Source organism: Kwoniella mangroviensis (genome assembly GCF_000507465.2).
Source record: "Kwoniella mangroviensis CBS 8507 chromosome 1 map unlocalized Ctg02, whole genome shotgun sequence".
In the NCBI taxonomy this organism is placed as follows: domain Eukaryota; kingdom Fungi; phylum Basidiomycota; class Tremellomycetes; order Tremellales; family Cryptococcaceae; genus Kwoniella; species Kwoniella mangrovensis.
This window is the reverse complement of record NW_027062534.1, coordinates 3,811,325-3,825,350: the sequence shown is the minus strand read 5'-3', so window position 1 is coordinate 3,825,350 and position 14,026 is coordinate 3,811,325. Positions and strand designations below refer to the sequence as shown.

At 43.6% G+C, this 14,026-nt stretch overlaps 4 protein-coding genes across 4 annotated transcripts; 3 read left to right on the top strand and 1 right to left on the bottom strand.

Moving 5' to 3' along the window:
- Positions 1-188: 188 nt before the first annotated feature.
- Positions 189-5,387, top strand: I203_106559 (uncharacterized protein; the record flags this gene model as incomplete). Its single annotated transcript, XM_019150201.1, has 13 exons — positions 189-1,385; positions 1,458-1,673; positions 1,733-1,864; positions 1,930-2,079; positions 2,134-2,274; positions 2,339-2,800; positions 2,867-3,081; positions 3,152-3,415; positions 3,494-3,639; positions 3,694-4,412; positions 4,465-4,524; positions 4,585-5,167; positions 5,242-5,387. 13 exons carry the CDS (start codon positions 189-191, stop codon positions 5,385-5,387), a joined length of 4,431 nt encoding a protein of 1,476 aa, XP_019000529.1.
- A 1,000-nt stretch (positions 5,388-6,387) lies between these two features.
- I203_106558 (uncharacterized protein) lies at positions 6,388-8,500 on the top strand (the record flags this gene model as incomplete). The annotated part of the gene is made up of 5 exons (XM_065517994.1): positions 6,388-6,703; positions 6,849-6,990; positions 7,071-7,884; positions 8,031-8,334; positions 8,403-8,500. 5 exons carry the CDS (start codon positions 6,388-6,390, stop codon positions 8,498-8,500), a joined length of 1,674 nt encoding a protein of 557 aa, XP_065373298.1.
- Positions 8,501-10,297: 1,797 nt separating this feature from the next.
- I203_106557 (uncharacterized protein) lies at positions 10,298-11,050 on the bottom strand (the record flags this gene model as incomplete). The annotated part of the gene is made up of 1 exon (XM_019150203.1): positions 10,298-11,050. The coding sequence occupies one exon, from the start codon at positions 11,048-11,050 to the stop codon at positions 10,298-10,300; it is 753 nt and encodes a 250-aa protein (XP_019000531.1).
- A 2,145-nt stretch (positions 11,051-13,195) lies between these two features.
- On the top strand, positions 13,196-13,917 carry I203_106556 (uncharacterized protein; the record flags this gene model as incomplete). Its single annotated transcript, XM_019150204.1, has 3 exons — positions 13,196-13,592; positions 13,698-13,813; positions 13,891-13,917. 3 exons carry the CDS (start codon positions 13,196-13,198, stop codon positions 13,915-13,917), a joined length of 540 nt encoding a protein of 179 aa, XP_019000532.1.
- Between the last annotated feature and the right edge of the window lie 109 nt (positions 13,918-14,026).

Below are 14,026 nucleotides of genomic sequence, written 5' to 3'. Positions count from 1 at the left end.
TGGGATATCAACTGGGTATATATTGTATATTCCCACCAGATGATCTCGATCCCTACCTGTCTCACTTGAAACATTCTATTCATAGGCATGTAGGCTCTGATCAATGCTGTAGTCGTGTTCCCCTCTTTGCTATTCGCCTCTTCTATCTTTATCTTTACATTTCTTTGCAATCTGTTCGCGAAATCATCATGCCAATCGACTTAGCTGACATCAATCATGTTTTAACAGCCTCACCCTCCCTGTGTCCATTCGACGAATCGGACACTGAACCCGAGCTGGAATTATACAACGATAATTCCTATCGAGCTCACCCACTTTCCTCTTCGCCAATCGGTATACAACGTTGTTCTTCTCCCGTCATTTCTTCTCAATTCCTTCAACCGACACCACAAATAAGTGGCCATAAACGTCCTTACGACGAGATGTCACGGGCCAACACTCATTCGCCTATACTGGCGACTGAGGGAAGTACGGCTTTTCAAGCGCATACCCTCGCGTTGTTATCGCTCATCTCTCAACATCCTTCTCCGGCTTTTCCATTCCCCACCAACGGACAGGATCCTGCTGGACACCTTACTCTGTCCACCTTCCCAGGAAAGAAAACACCCGCGGAAGAAGCTATAGAAAGAGCCATCATAGCTTTAGGTGAGAGGGTATGGGCAACAGAGAGAACTCAAGGTGTAGTCCATCAAGCACCAAAACTCCCTCCAGGTCAACATCAAGCTTCCGATTTGTTAACTCCCGAATGGACACCTCCTATCGCAAGTGTGATGGCTGCCTCGGCTCAAGGAGTCTCACCAATATGTCCAACCTGTACTCGACCGTTATCTGAAAATACTACTCCGACCAATACTTATCCGTCTGTCTACGCTTCTCATCCGTTATCCGTATCGTTATCTACACCTGATGCTCAAATGAGACAACTTCCATCTTCGCAATTCGGTTATAACCCTCCTCACTCGATCTTGACTACTCCCTCTGGACAATCCGTATTGACCGGCGGACCAGGTTCGGCATCCTGGTCAGTGGGTGATTCAGGTATGTCGGCAGAAAAGGAACTCGAACTGTTAAAGGCCCAAGTACAAGATATAGCTAGAGTATGTAAAGCTGTAGCTACTGGTGATTTGACTCAAAAGATTATCGTACCCGTTGAAGGACAAGCTATGACCGAATTGAAAAACATCATCAACGCGATGGTAGATAGATTACAGACTTTTGCGGTAGAGGTCGAAAGAGTATCTCTAGAAGTAGGAACTCAAGGTAAATTAGGTGGTCAAGCTGTTGTAGAAGGTGTTGAAGGCACTTGGAGAGAATTGACTGCGGTGGTCAATAAATTGGCTGCAAATTTAACTAATCAAGTGAGAAGTATTGCAAAGGTAACCAAGGTGAGTATGAGATTCATTTCCGACTCCGTGAAAAAGTGATGAGCTGATGTGATCTTGGTTGTGGTTTCGTAGGCCGTCGCTAAAGGAGATCTGAGTGAGACTATCGACGTAGAAGCGTCAGGTGAAATTGCAGAATTGAAAACCACGGTCAATGGAATGGTGATGTCACTTCGTACACTGGCAGATGAAGTATCAAGAGTATCATTGGAAGTAGGTTCTCAAGGTAAATTAGGTGGTCAAGCGAATGTCCCGGATGTCGAAGGTGTATGGAAAGATTTGACTGTCAACGTAAGTATATCAAGTTGAACTGAAGATGGTCGATAGCAATTGATATGTTTGATCAATAGGTGAATCGAATGTGTGAAAGTTTAACAACCCAAGTGCGATCTATCGGTAGTGTCACTACTGCTGTAGCTAGAGGTGATCTTAGTAAGATGATTGAGATTGAAGCTGAAGGTGAAATGGCCGTGTTGAAGAATGTGAGTCTTAATCGCTTCTTTCATCTTCTAAAGACCGCGTCAGCTAACTTCTCTGCTTTCTTTAGACTGTAAACTCTATGGTTCGACAGCTTACTATATTTGCCAACGAAGTAACGCGAGTAGCGTTGGAAGTAGGAACTCACGGTACACTAGGTGGACAGGCTGTCGTACCTGGGGTTGAAGGTGTATGGGATGACCTCACTACTAATGTGAACGTGAGTTGATGTTTGCTAAGATAAGCGAGTTTAACTGACATGAAGTTGGAATAGAAAATGGCTAGAAACTTGACAGACCAAGTACGAGAAATTGCAGAAGTGACAAAATCGGTAGCTCGAGGTGATCTTACCAAGACTGTTAATGCGGATGTACAAGGAGAAATTCTGGAGCTCAAAATCACCGTCAATGATATGGTGAGTTTTGTTGACCTTCGTCACGCTATCTTATGGTATATATGCTGACGGCTGTCGACAATAGGTTGCCCAACTTACCGTATTCGCTGCTGAAGTAACCCGTGTATCGCTCGAAGTAGGAACAGAGGGTAAACTAGGTGGACAGGCTGATGTGCCCAACGTTGAGGGCACATGGAAGGTCTTGACCGATAATGTGAACTTGATGGCTTTGAACTTGACTACTCAAGTACGATCCGTTGCCGAAGTCACCACGGCCGTAGCTGCCGGTGATCTCAGTAAGAAGATCGCTGTAGACGCCTTTGGAGAGATTTTGGAATTGAAGAACACTGTGAATAATATGGTGGAATCATTGCGAAGTTTCTCATCGGAAGTAACGCGTGTAGCCAGAGAAGTAGGAACGGATGGTAGATTGGGTGGTCAAGCTAGGGTACCTGGTGTAGCTGGTACATGGAAAGATCTCACGGATTGTGTGAATATCATGGCGGCAAACTTGACTGAACAAGTACGAACCATCGCTCATGCTACTGTAAGTTCTCATCTCCTCTAACACACTGATGGGTGATGACGACTGATGACGGTATGTGTTTGATAGACCGCTGTGGCTCGAGGTGATCTAACCCAGAAGGTGGTCGGTGTCAAAGTATCAGGGGAGATCTTGGATCTAGTAAACACCATCAATAATATGATTGACCAATTGGCCATCTTCGCTGCGGAAGTCACCAGAGTAGCTAGGGAAGTCGGAACAGAAGGTAAATTGGGTGTACAAGCTGAGGTGGAGAATATCGAAGGAACGTGGCAGGAGATCACGTGAGTCGATGTTCACATACAGACCCGTTCTACAGTCTTCAGTCAGGTTATGCTAATCCCAAGATTATAGATCTAATGTGAACACCATGGCTTCCAACTTGACATCGCAAGTACGAGCTTTCGCTCAGATCTCTGCTGCTGCCACGGACGGTGATTTCACGAGGTTCATCACTGTCGAAGCGTCCGGTGAGATGGACAGTCTAAAAACCAAGATCAATCAGATGGTATACAATCTTAGAGAATCGATAGAAAAGAATACAAAAGCTAGACAAGAAGCTGAGATGGCAAATAGATCAAAATCTGAATTCTTGGCTAATATGTCTCATGAAATTAGGTGAGTGATTTACGGTGTTTCACCTCTACGATGAACATATAAGAGATAGCTGACTGATGATGTTGGGCGTGCTCTTAGAACCCCGATGAATGGTATCATCGGTATGACTGTGTTGACGTTAGAAAGTGAATTGACGAGACAACAGAGAGAAAACTTGATGATTGTATCGAGTTTGGCTGGATCGCTGTTGACTATCATTGATGATATTCTGGATATTTCCAAGAGTGAGTCGTTTGTGGACACATTCACGTCGACGGTATGCTGATGCACACGTGTAGTCGAGGCTGGTCGAATGACGATGGAACAAATCCCCTTCTCACTCCGATTAGCAGTTTTCAGTGTGCTCAAGACACTCTGTGTCAAGGCATCGCAAAACAAGCTCGACCTGATTTTCGATATTGATCCTACTATCCCTGATCAACTGATCGGTGATCCTCTGAGACTCCGACAAGTCATCACCAACCTTATCGGTAACGCCGTCAAATTCACTACGAAAGGACAAGTCGCCCTATCATGTCGAGTCAAGGGGTACATCAATAACTCTGTTGGATTGGAATTCTGCGTGGCGGATACAGGTATAGGAATTAAACAAGATAAACTCGATGTCATTTTCGATACTTTTGCTCAAGCCGATGGATCTACCACGAGGAAATATGGTGGTACGGGTTTAGGTCTGACCATCTCCAAGCGATTGGTCAACCTCATGTCGGGTGATTTATGGGTAGAATCTGAATATGGAGCTGGATCAAGATTCTACTTCACCACTGTTGCTGAGATGACCTCGACGCCGAGAGATCAGATCATAGAAAGATTAGCTCCCTGGTCAGGAAGGAATATATTGTTCATTGATACCCTCGGTGACGAAACTGGAATAGCGACGATGTTGGCTGAGTTGGGCATGGATCCGATCGTGATCCATGCTGTGTCCGAAGTGTATAACTTGCCTCAGCAGGGTTTGACAATGTTCGATACAATGATTGTGGATTCTCTCAAAGCTGTGAGTTGATAATTGTTATAGGTTGAGGTCGTTCACTGATGATTATTGGTAGGCTGGAGAATTAAGAGGTATTGAATATCTCAGGTACATCCCGATAGTATTACTTGCTCCTGTAAGTGTATCATCTGATTTTAAGAATGGCCATTTACTGATATCTTCGTTGCGAATCCAGTCTAATCGCCCACCTGGACCTGAAAACCCATCGTTCATCGATTTACCTGAACCCCGTCGGCGACTACTCGCTTTACCTTCAGCAGGTGATCAATCCCTATCTCCTATCCCTGTCAAAGACTGCTTGGAAATGGGTATCAACACCTACTACACCACGCCCTTACATCTGCAAGAATTGTCCAATGCGATCGTGCCCGCTCTCGAATCCCATCAGATGCAACCTGGAGATTCAGTGAAAGATACCGTGTTGAGTATCTTATTGGCAGAAGATAACCTGGTCAATCAGAAACTCGCCGTGAAATTGTTAGAAGTTGCGGGACACAAGATTGAAGTTGCCGATAACGGTGAGATCGCCATTGAGAAATATAAACGACGACAATTGGCTCGAACGCCATTCGACGTCATTCTCATGGATGTATCGATGCCTGTCATGGGAGGTATGGAGGCCACGGGATTGATCAGGGAATTCGAAGCGAATGAAGGTGTACCTCGTACGCCTATCATTGCTTTGACCGCACATGCGATGATAGGTGATAAAGAGAGATGTCTAGAAGCTGGAATGGATCATTATGTTCCTAAACCTTGTAAGTTCGCTTTTCCAACATGATGGTGAATACGTTATTGAGTGCTGATGATATATGGTGGCATGGCTATGCAGTACGAAGAGGTGATTTGATAGCTGCCATCGCTAGAGTATTGACCAACAACCCTCCACCCTTGTCTACGGGAGGCGTACCTTTACAAGAATCGAACCAGACGTATGATGTTGGTTTGGCAGCGGGTCCAAGTGGGACTTACAAGTAATGTGGTGCGCATAAAGGGCGAAACAGATTTATATACAATTTTCAAGATAGATCAGGTATAGTAGGAAAGGATTAGGGATTGGGATAGCTTCTTCCTTCTTTGTAGCTTACTTAACTTACCATATACAAAAATTCAGATTGCTTCTTTCTTACACTTTGTTTCTTGCTCTTATCTGGATTTTCGTTTGCTCTTCTCGTATAAACAAAACACAACATTATATCATCCTTCCACCTTCTTTTACCTCTCTCTTGCTTCTTGGATCTCTTGTCTGATTTGGTTTCGATCATGGACGTGCGCATATATGTATCTTACATCTGGATGAAATGGATTGATGTTAAAACAAAAGAAGGTTTTTGCTATGAAATGAAACGCGAACGAGTGCTGGGAGTATTTCTCCGAATACCAGCGTAGTGGGATTAGAAGCTTTTGTGATGATCATTAGGATTATTTCGCATCGCCTTGTCGGATGATTACGAATTGATGCTAATTGATCGGGGCTGCACTCAGGGTAGACCCTGTGTGGGTGTGCGGGGAGTGACGCTAATTCTGGATTTTCAAAATACAACCGTATAGCTGACTGATGATTTTACCCTAGCAGTACGTTACACCTTCACCTGAGATTCATCTAATTCATTCTTTCATTCAATCATTGTTGTTGTCATCACACCTGAAGCTCAGGCCGGATTGATACTATCTATCACACCAGCATCCCAGTAGCTGTCTATAGCTTGCCTATCATAATCATCCCCTTAATATCACGCGAAATCGAAAGAGAACGCATACACATTCCTCTGGGCATCAATTCAAGCAGAACGCCTCAGCTGTTCAACCTTGACGACGGACGACGAATCACTTCAGCTTTACGTGTTATTCTCTCACATCATCACAAGAGTGATCTCTTCATTTTAAAATAATCTGCAACTGTTCCATTCTGCATCCTACCTCTACTACCTATTTTATAATATAAATTCACAGACAAATCTAAACCCACGCCTACACCATGGCATCATACCATCCGACACGTCGGGAGATCGTGCTCGTCCTGATCTTAACGACGATTGTAGTCCTGATAATTCAATTTGACCTCTCCTCGACATTTTCAAATTCCGTCTCGAGAGGTCCAGGATCAGGTTTCACAATAGGTTTCGATAGTAGTAGGAATAGCAGGATAAGTAATCCAAGTGGAGGATCAGAAGAGGATTGGATAGATGAATTGCATTCAAAGACGTCGAAGATTGCTGGAATGTCAGAAGCAAAGATAAAGTGGGATGAGGAAGGTGCCGGGTCTATGACTCAGGTGTTGGCTCATGCGCCTGGTAAGTTAGACTGATCTCAACGAGATAGTAATTAGACAATCGTCGTTCTGTGGTGGTGCGAGGAAGCAGTCAGTGGGACGAAGCGGAAAATCAAAGTTATTATGTTAGGATAGAAGTGCTAATCTGTCATAATCTCTATTTGTAGGGTGGACGGTATTCGACCAAATATACTTGTTTAACGGTACTTGGTATATAGTGACGGATAATCCATCGTCGATACCGCTTTTACGATTGATGGTCAGTACGGGTAACGAAATATGGAATGATGAGGAGTCCATCAAGGGAAGGTGAGTGAATGGCATCGCTACTAATCCATGCGATAAGGTATATTGCTGATAATTCGTATAACGACCATCGTCCCAAATAGAGAACCAACTGAAAAAGATATGCGGATCATCTTCCCCTCCGAGGCCAAGCGACTATGGGGAAATTCCGCCTCTCTCGTATCCGGTGTTAGCTTTCTGGTGAACGATCCATCTCAATTTTTGGATCACTATTATCATTTCGCGGCAGAGCTGTTGGTTGGGTTATGGAGGACGTACTCATCCTTGGATCCCACTATAAACGCCCAGGGTATCACTCACCTACCTTCACCTTCAAGGATGGTTATGCCCCACGTCGCAGCTGGTAAATGGAACGATTACGCCAAGATGAACTCTTTCCTCTCTCGAGCGATCTTTCCATCCATGTCATACGAGTACCAAAATGATTTCTTAGATCGCGCAGATACCACACGATCATTTATCTTTGAACGAGTGGTATTTGCCGATCGAGCAGCGGCTTTCCGAGGTCCGGAATTTGGGAAAACCTGGCGTACTGCCTCGGAAGCTGTCACACTCCAAGCATCAAAATATTGGTGGTCCCCTATACGGAAGAACCTCATAGAGTTCGTTGGAGGTGGAAATGCAGAGAATGACTTAGCTGGAGATATGGGTTTGGGAATGGGGTTGGACGCCGAACCGGATGTGGACCTCATTGCACTAGAGGAGGAAGAAGGCGCATTGGTAGAAGAGAAAGAAGAAATGTTGGAAAAGTTGAGAAAGGAAAAACAAGCCAAGATGGGTAAACCAGTGATAACTTATGTTAGTAGACAGGAATGGGGTAGAAGAATGTTGAAGAAGGAAAGTCATGAGAGCTTGGTGAAGGAGCTGAAAGAGTTGGAAAAGAAATATAACTGGGAGGTGAGTTGGGCTATGCCGTTTGGGGACGAATTTATCAAAGATGACTTCTATTTCATTCCCGTTGCGATTGTCTTGCAGTCTTTAACCCATGAACACGTCATGTTTTGATCACGTACTTATGTTGACCTTCTCTTACATTTTCACAGGTGAACATCGTATCAATGGACAAATTATCCAGAGATGAGCAGATCCGGCTATCAGCCCGTACAACAGTGATGATGGGAGTGCACGGTAACGGGTTGACCCACTTGTTATGGATGAACAATCAGAATCCTCGTTCGACTGTTATCGAGTTCTTCTTCCCTGGTGGGTTTGCTGAAGACTACGAGTTCACATGTCGAGCCTTGGGTATAAGGCATTATGGGATGTGGGACGATCAGGCGTTCACAGCACCTGACACACCTCAAGTGGCTTATCCTGAGGGATTCCAGGGTAATGAGATACCTCTGAGTGAGTTTCCATACATAGGCGATGGTGAACGTCCAACTGATTAGTGCTTTTTCCGACAAAACCCATAGACGGTAAAGTCGTGGCGGACCTGATAGTCCAACGATTGTTGGTGGAGAAACCCCAAAAATCACAACGTGAAATGACAGAATCTGAATACGCCGAATAGATAACAGTATATGATACTTTTTATGACCTTTCTCGACCTTTTTCGCATGATATAGAAAGATAAGTGGATGATACCTCCAGTAGACTGGACCAATAACGCAACTGTATTTTTACCATTTAACATATACAAACAATCATTGATTTTTCCTTTCTTCTTCTACATGCTTCCAGCCTTATTGATGCGAGTGGATTGGTATTTCAGATAGCTGGACTATTTCGCTTATACTCAATAACCTTTGTTTCCTCAATTTTTATCTTCATGGAGACACACTGAGATTATAGTATACCTTTCCTACCTCATCTACAAAACATGTTGCTTAATGGTATACCGACCTTATGCATCTGCATTGCTCTACCAGTCATATGCATCTCATTATGGAAATATAAAGCTCGCTCCCTGCCAAATGAAATTCAAGCGATTTTCGAAATCGATATTCGCTGCCAGGTTCAAGGAGAATCCGTTTTTCTTCCCACATGCCCAGCTGACAATATACGATAAGTTGTTCAAATCAGTACTGTATCCTATGAAGATCACATCCTAGCTACACGGTAAATATCAGTAGAAAAGAATGTCTGATACCCTTTACTATATAATTTGTCCCTCTGACCCCAATTCGAAGACCCTAATGGGTAATCTAATTTGATCTGCATTCTCAACACTTTGAGCAATGAGATACAGTGCGTTTTTGAATTCTTCTTGTATCTCAAGAAACTCTTCATCAGATAGACCACTATAAACAGTTTGGAATTTTACGGAATCCTTTTTCCAGGTGTATTTGAGCTCTTGTAATTTTCGATGCCAGACGGTATCCCTGAAATCATCTTCGAGCGATTGTCCGTACTCGCCATGTTAGCCGTCAGTCGCGGTGGACTTGGTGAATCCACAAATTGTGGCTATTTCTTTAGCGATACCTGGGCCTTAGGTGGGACTAACGTCTCTTTCAGAGAAGCCTGTGTGCAGACCTATGAAAGTAGAGGAGAGGTCATGATTGATGCCAATGATGATTTGACTGTCTCTTGAATATGAGGACATCTTGTAAATTTGATGTGGAAACAGACTTAAGCGAAAATGTTCCAGCGAGTATTGCAGATCAATTTCCGCGGGATAGTTCAGAGTACGATAACTCAAAAGGCTTGAACATTATTTCTGATATACTAGTATGTCCTGTTCCTCAGTTATGTGCTATGCAAACCCACGACGAGTATTGACATTCAAGGAATGCAGACCCCAAACCGGTGATGAGCACAACGGAAGTGTCATACCAGGTTATGAGCTGAAACGAGACATAATCATCAATTTTGCAGTACTCGTCATGTCGCCTTCAAACACAGATAACTATGGCTATCGTTGCAATTTTACCCTACCAGTATATGTCGGTCAGCTGAGCATCCTTTTTAGAGGGAACTTCAAGAAGTATGAACAGCTCAAATCAGGCATCACGAGAGACATAAGTTGAACAGTTTTTAGATGTCTTTTCTTTGCCAGAGCAGGCACCACGTAATAACTTTCTTTGCCTGAGTGCTACTGATGCACGATACCCACTGTGTCTTCAGCATTTGAGGAAGAAATGATGGCATACTCACCACTGCCGTGCTTTGAATACGGTAGTGGCTCTCGATGGAAGGATGTGGTTATTGTATGGTATGATACTACTGTAGAGTGGCGGAAACAATCGTTGGAACAATTCAGACTCGTAAAAGAACCGTAAGTCGATGTGACTCATGCAAAAGAACTGTAAGTACCATACAGCGCCGTACATTTACATCTCTCGTTCACCTGAGGCTGAGGTACCTTACATTATGAGATTATCGTCTTATTCCTTCTTTTCCATCTGGAATATCCCCTATTATCTCTTAGATCCGTAGCTTCCTCAGTGGTCAAAACCCTAATGTGAATCTGATCATTTCCCCTTTTGTCCATTTCAGTTTCTTGGGAATATAGCATCTCAATCACAGCTGATTCCATATTTTCCAAAGTATGTCTCTCTCTTTTATATTCCTTATTGGCGATCTCTTGAAATATAGACAGGTTGTTGGTATCATCAACAGATCGATAGAGATCGTCAATCTTTTGAGACCAATGTGTTGAAGACATGAATTTACCAAGATTCAACCCCGTTTCAGACCTAAGGTCAGAATTGAAAGTATTTGTATATCCACTAATATCGACGAAAGGCCTTCGTACTCTTGTCTTTCTGTTAGTTGTGGTTGTCCAACCGATCTCTACGACAATCATCGTTGGAGGGATATGATATATACGGTTTTTCGAATCGATATCATAATTCAAACCGGGTTTGATCCTTGTATCTTCAGGAATCTTCATCGATTTCAATATGCTGTCATCCTCCTCGCCTCCTTCAGAGTGATCAACAGACCATGTGTCGCTGTCGTATTCGTATTCTTCGTTGATGCCATCAAGTAGGGTTGTTGCCCCATCCCCAGGCCCTTGGCGTCCTTGCGCATACTCGGTACTAGTATTGCTCGATCCTGAGTCGTAAGTAATGTTGGATTGTGCTGAAATGGTGTTATATATATAATGATCGGGGTTCATATCGGGCTGGACTGTGAAGATCTTGATAATGACCGAGGTGTACTGTATTGCAATAGAACAAATTGATTGATACGGTACAGTCAAAATATGTTCTTTGCTTATGACATTATATACGATAAATGTTCAACCGATTCTCGGTAGGAATCTGTACAGCATGACCATGGCTGAGCTCTGCTTACAAAGGATAATAAAGGAGATGAGAGGATCTACTGTGCGATTCAGAAGCAATTCATCGGCAATTCCACATTGACTATCATGACCTCATAGTCAGTTGGTCCCCTCGTATAGAGTATTTACTTTCATATCTCTTCGGCAATGCCAAGTACAAATACCAAGGATGACAACATGATATGGTATAATATGATGTACTACGGTTACTGATTCTGGTGCACAAAGGATCAAGTACAGTACCACGCACATAGCTTTTTGTCATCCGAAACATACTCCGGGGGGATTGTTCGTCAGACATGATGACATGAGGTGAGGTGATGCAAATCACGAATTTGCAAGGCTGTTGGTTGTGCATACCGACCCAAGCACATGTACCTTAATCAATGCATCAAGGCTCTTTCAACAACTGACCAATGACTGTCTCGCCTGTCATGCAAGACTAGTTTACTAAATTATCGCCCTATCCCGTCTTCTCCACCTGGAAATAGCCCTTATCATTCCTTAAGTAATCAGCATCACCCCTTGGAAGAACCCTAAACTGAACTTGATTATCTCCACTCTTGTCTTCTTCAGTTCCGAGTGAGTAAAATACATCGATACAAATACGCTGCCCATACTATCTTCCGGATCGACAACTTTCGCCATATCTCTCAAATCTTATGAATTCTTGATTCAATTGATCGATCTTGGCGGCCCAATGTGTACTCGACATAAATCATTTGAGATTGACAATTGAAGTCCGGATTGGATGAACGTACTGGTTTATCCACTTATATACACAAGCTATCTTTCCTCTTGTTAGGTATCCAGGCTAAAGAAATAGGTCAATCAACCGATTGAGAGATTCGTTTTCATGCTTGATAAATCTCCAACAATAACATCCTTTAGAGTGAATAGTTCATCTTTGAAATTACACGACAAAGCAAGAACTTTGCTGACTCTATATCTGAACATCACATATTGAGTTTTATGTAGAGCTTGAGTGTCGTGTATGAGTCAAACATCAAAGCGTGTCGCACTTCGAGTATCGTACATTGTATGTTATACGATCAAGCTATTCGTGGGGGGTTTGAAAGGTATTTTACTATGTCTTACGAGAATGAGCAGCTGACCTGCCGATAAGGGGGCACTGGGTTGATTTTTCATTGAGTGAGTCTAGACTGTCGAGATGAGGTCTGGGTATGCATACCGAACTCGCTGAGCGTTGCTTCTCTGTTGAGTACTGTTGTACTGTTGCACTGTTTGTACTGTATATCCGCGAGGGACCATGCGGATCCTTTGCATCGCTTCGCGAAATCCACTAAAGCAATGAGTATAAACTGATTAGACGTCATATGCATATCAGATGTGATGTGCTGTTCATCGCCTCGATCACACCTGGGTCAGCTCAACTCGGTAATCGATCGCGTTCCGTTCCGTCCGCCTTCATCTCCGAGGTTTTAGCGCAGATAAATTGCGCTCCACCTTACCTTTCGGACCTTTCTCCGTTTTGATTGTTTCACCAACTGATTTGCCTTGCCTTCACTCGATGACCCCTTACGCTGTAAGCTCTGGCTACACGCCGAGGACAAAGGACCTTAGGCTCAATTCGTATGTCCTATCATCTATGGATCCACCACATAGACGCAGACGACAAAAGGCGATGTGTTGACCCTTGTTCATCAACCCCTCACCTTGGACGGTAAGAGCACACCCCCAATAAAAAATACATCAGCTGAACAAAGGACCAGACGGCGGCTCGCATAGGATGACGAAATGCGATGAGTTGTTTCAAAGAATTACGAGCGTACAATGGGTCCGCACCCGCACCGAGTCGTTGCGCTGGGTCGTTGGATGCAAGGTATAAATAGGCCTGACATCTCCTGGTACCTCTACTTTCTTTCTTCATCTACAAACTCAACAATACTGTGCAATACAACAACAATCTCACTTTTTAGTAGCTACATAAGATAACAATTATTATACTCTAACGCAATGTTTATCCAAGCTTTACTTGTTCCTCTTCTCGCCACATTGGCTATTGCCTCACCCGTCACCCCAAGAACCGAAGAGGACGAATACATCCGATCTGTTTCCAACCCCAATCTATATGTGACCGTTCAATATGGATATGCAGCCCCCGGAACCCTGGTAGCTATGACAGGGGGACCGTCGAAACAGTTCCAATTCTTCTCTGTCGCCGATCCTCAACAAGGTCAAATCAAGTTGATTTCTGATGAAACCATGTGTCTGGATGCCGATACTTCCAATGGCAATGGTGGGAAAGTGACCATTGAAACTTGTGAGGATGGAAAGGATTCGCAGGTGTTTACCGTTACTGCGGCTCCAGGAAATCCGGCTTATTCGAGATACGCAATTGGTTTAGCTCAAGGTGAGCCATTTTATATTCCTCAACCAAAACTGTATCAAATATAAAGTCAATCTTTATACGCTTGCTATGATACCGCACATACTGATCATCTTGTTCGTGATACAGCTCAATGTCTCGATGTTGTCAAAGATAGCGTACCGATTGAACGAAAACCATATGGTTCTCAGAAAGACTTACAAACATGGGAATGTCATGCTGGCGATCACCCGGACGCCCAGCAAGTGAGTATGGTCCGGCAGACGCACCATTCGAAATGTGACGATCCTGACTTGTTTGTGTTCTGTCTGTCAATCAATAGCAATATTTTGACCTCGTTTCCGAGTAAACGAGCGGATGGTTGTCGAGAAATGTATCATTAGATAATGAAATAATTTGAATGCAAAAAGGACATTACAATTTGAAGAGCATACCAGCTCCTCGTTTTTATACATTTC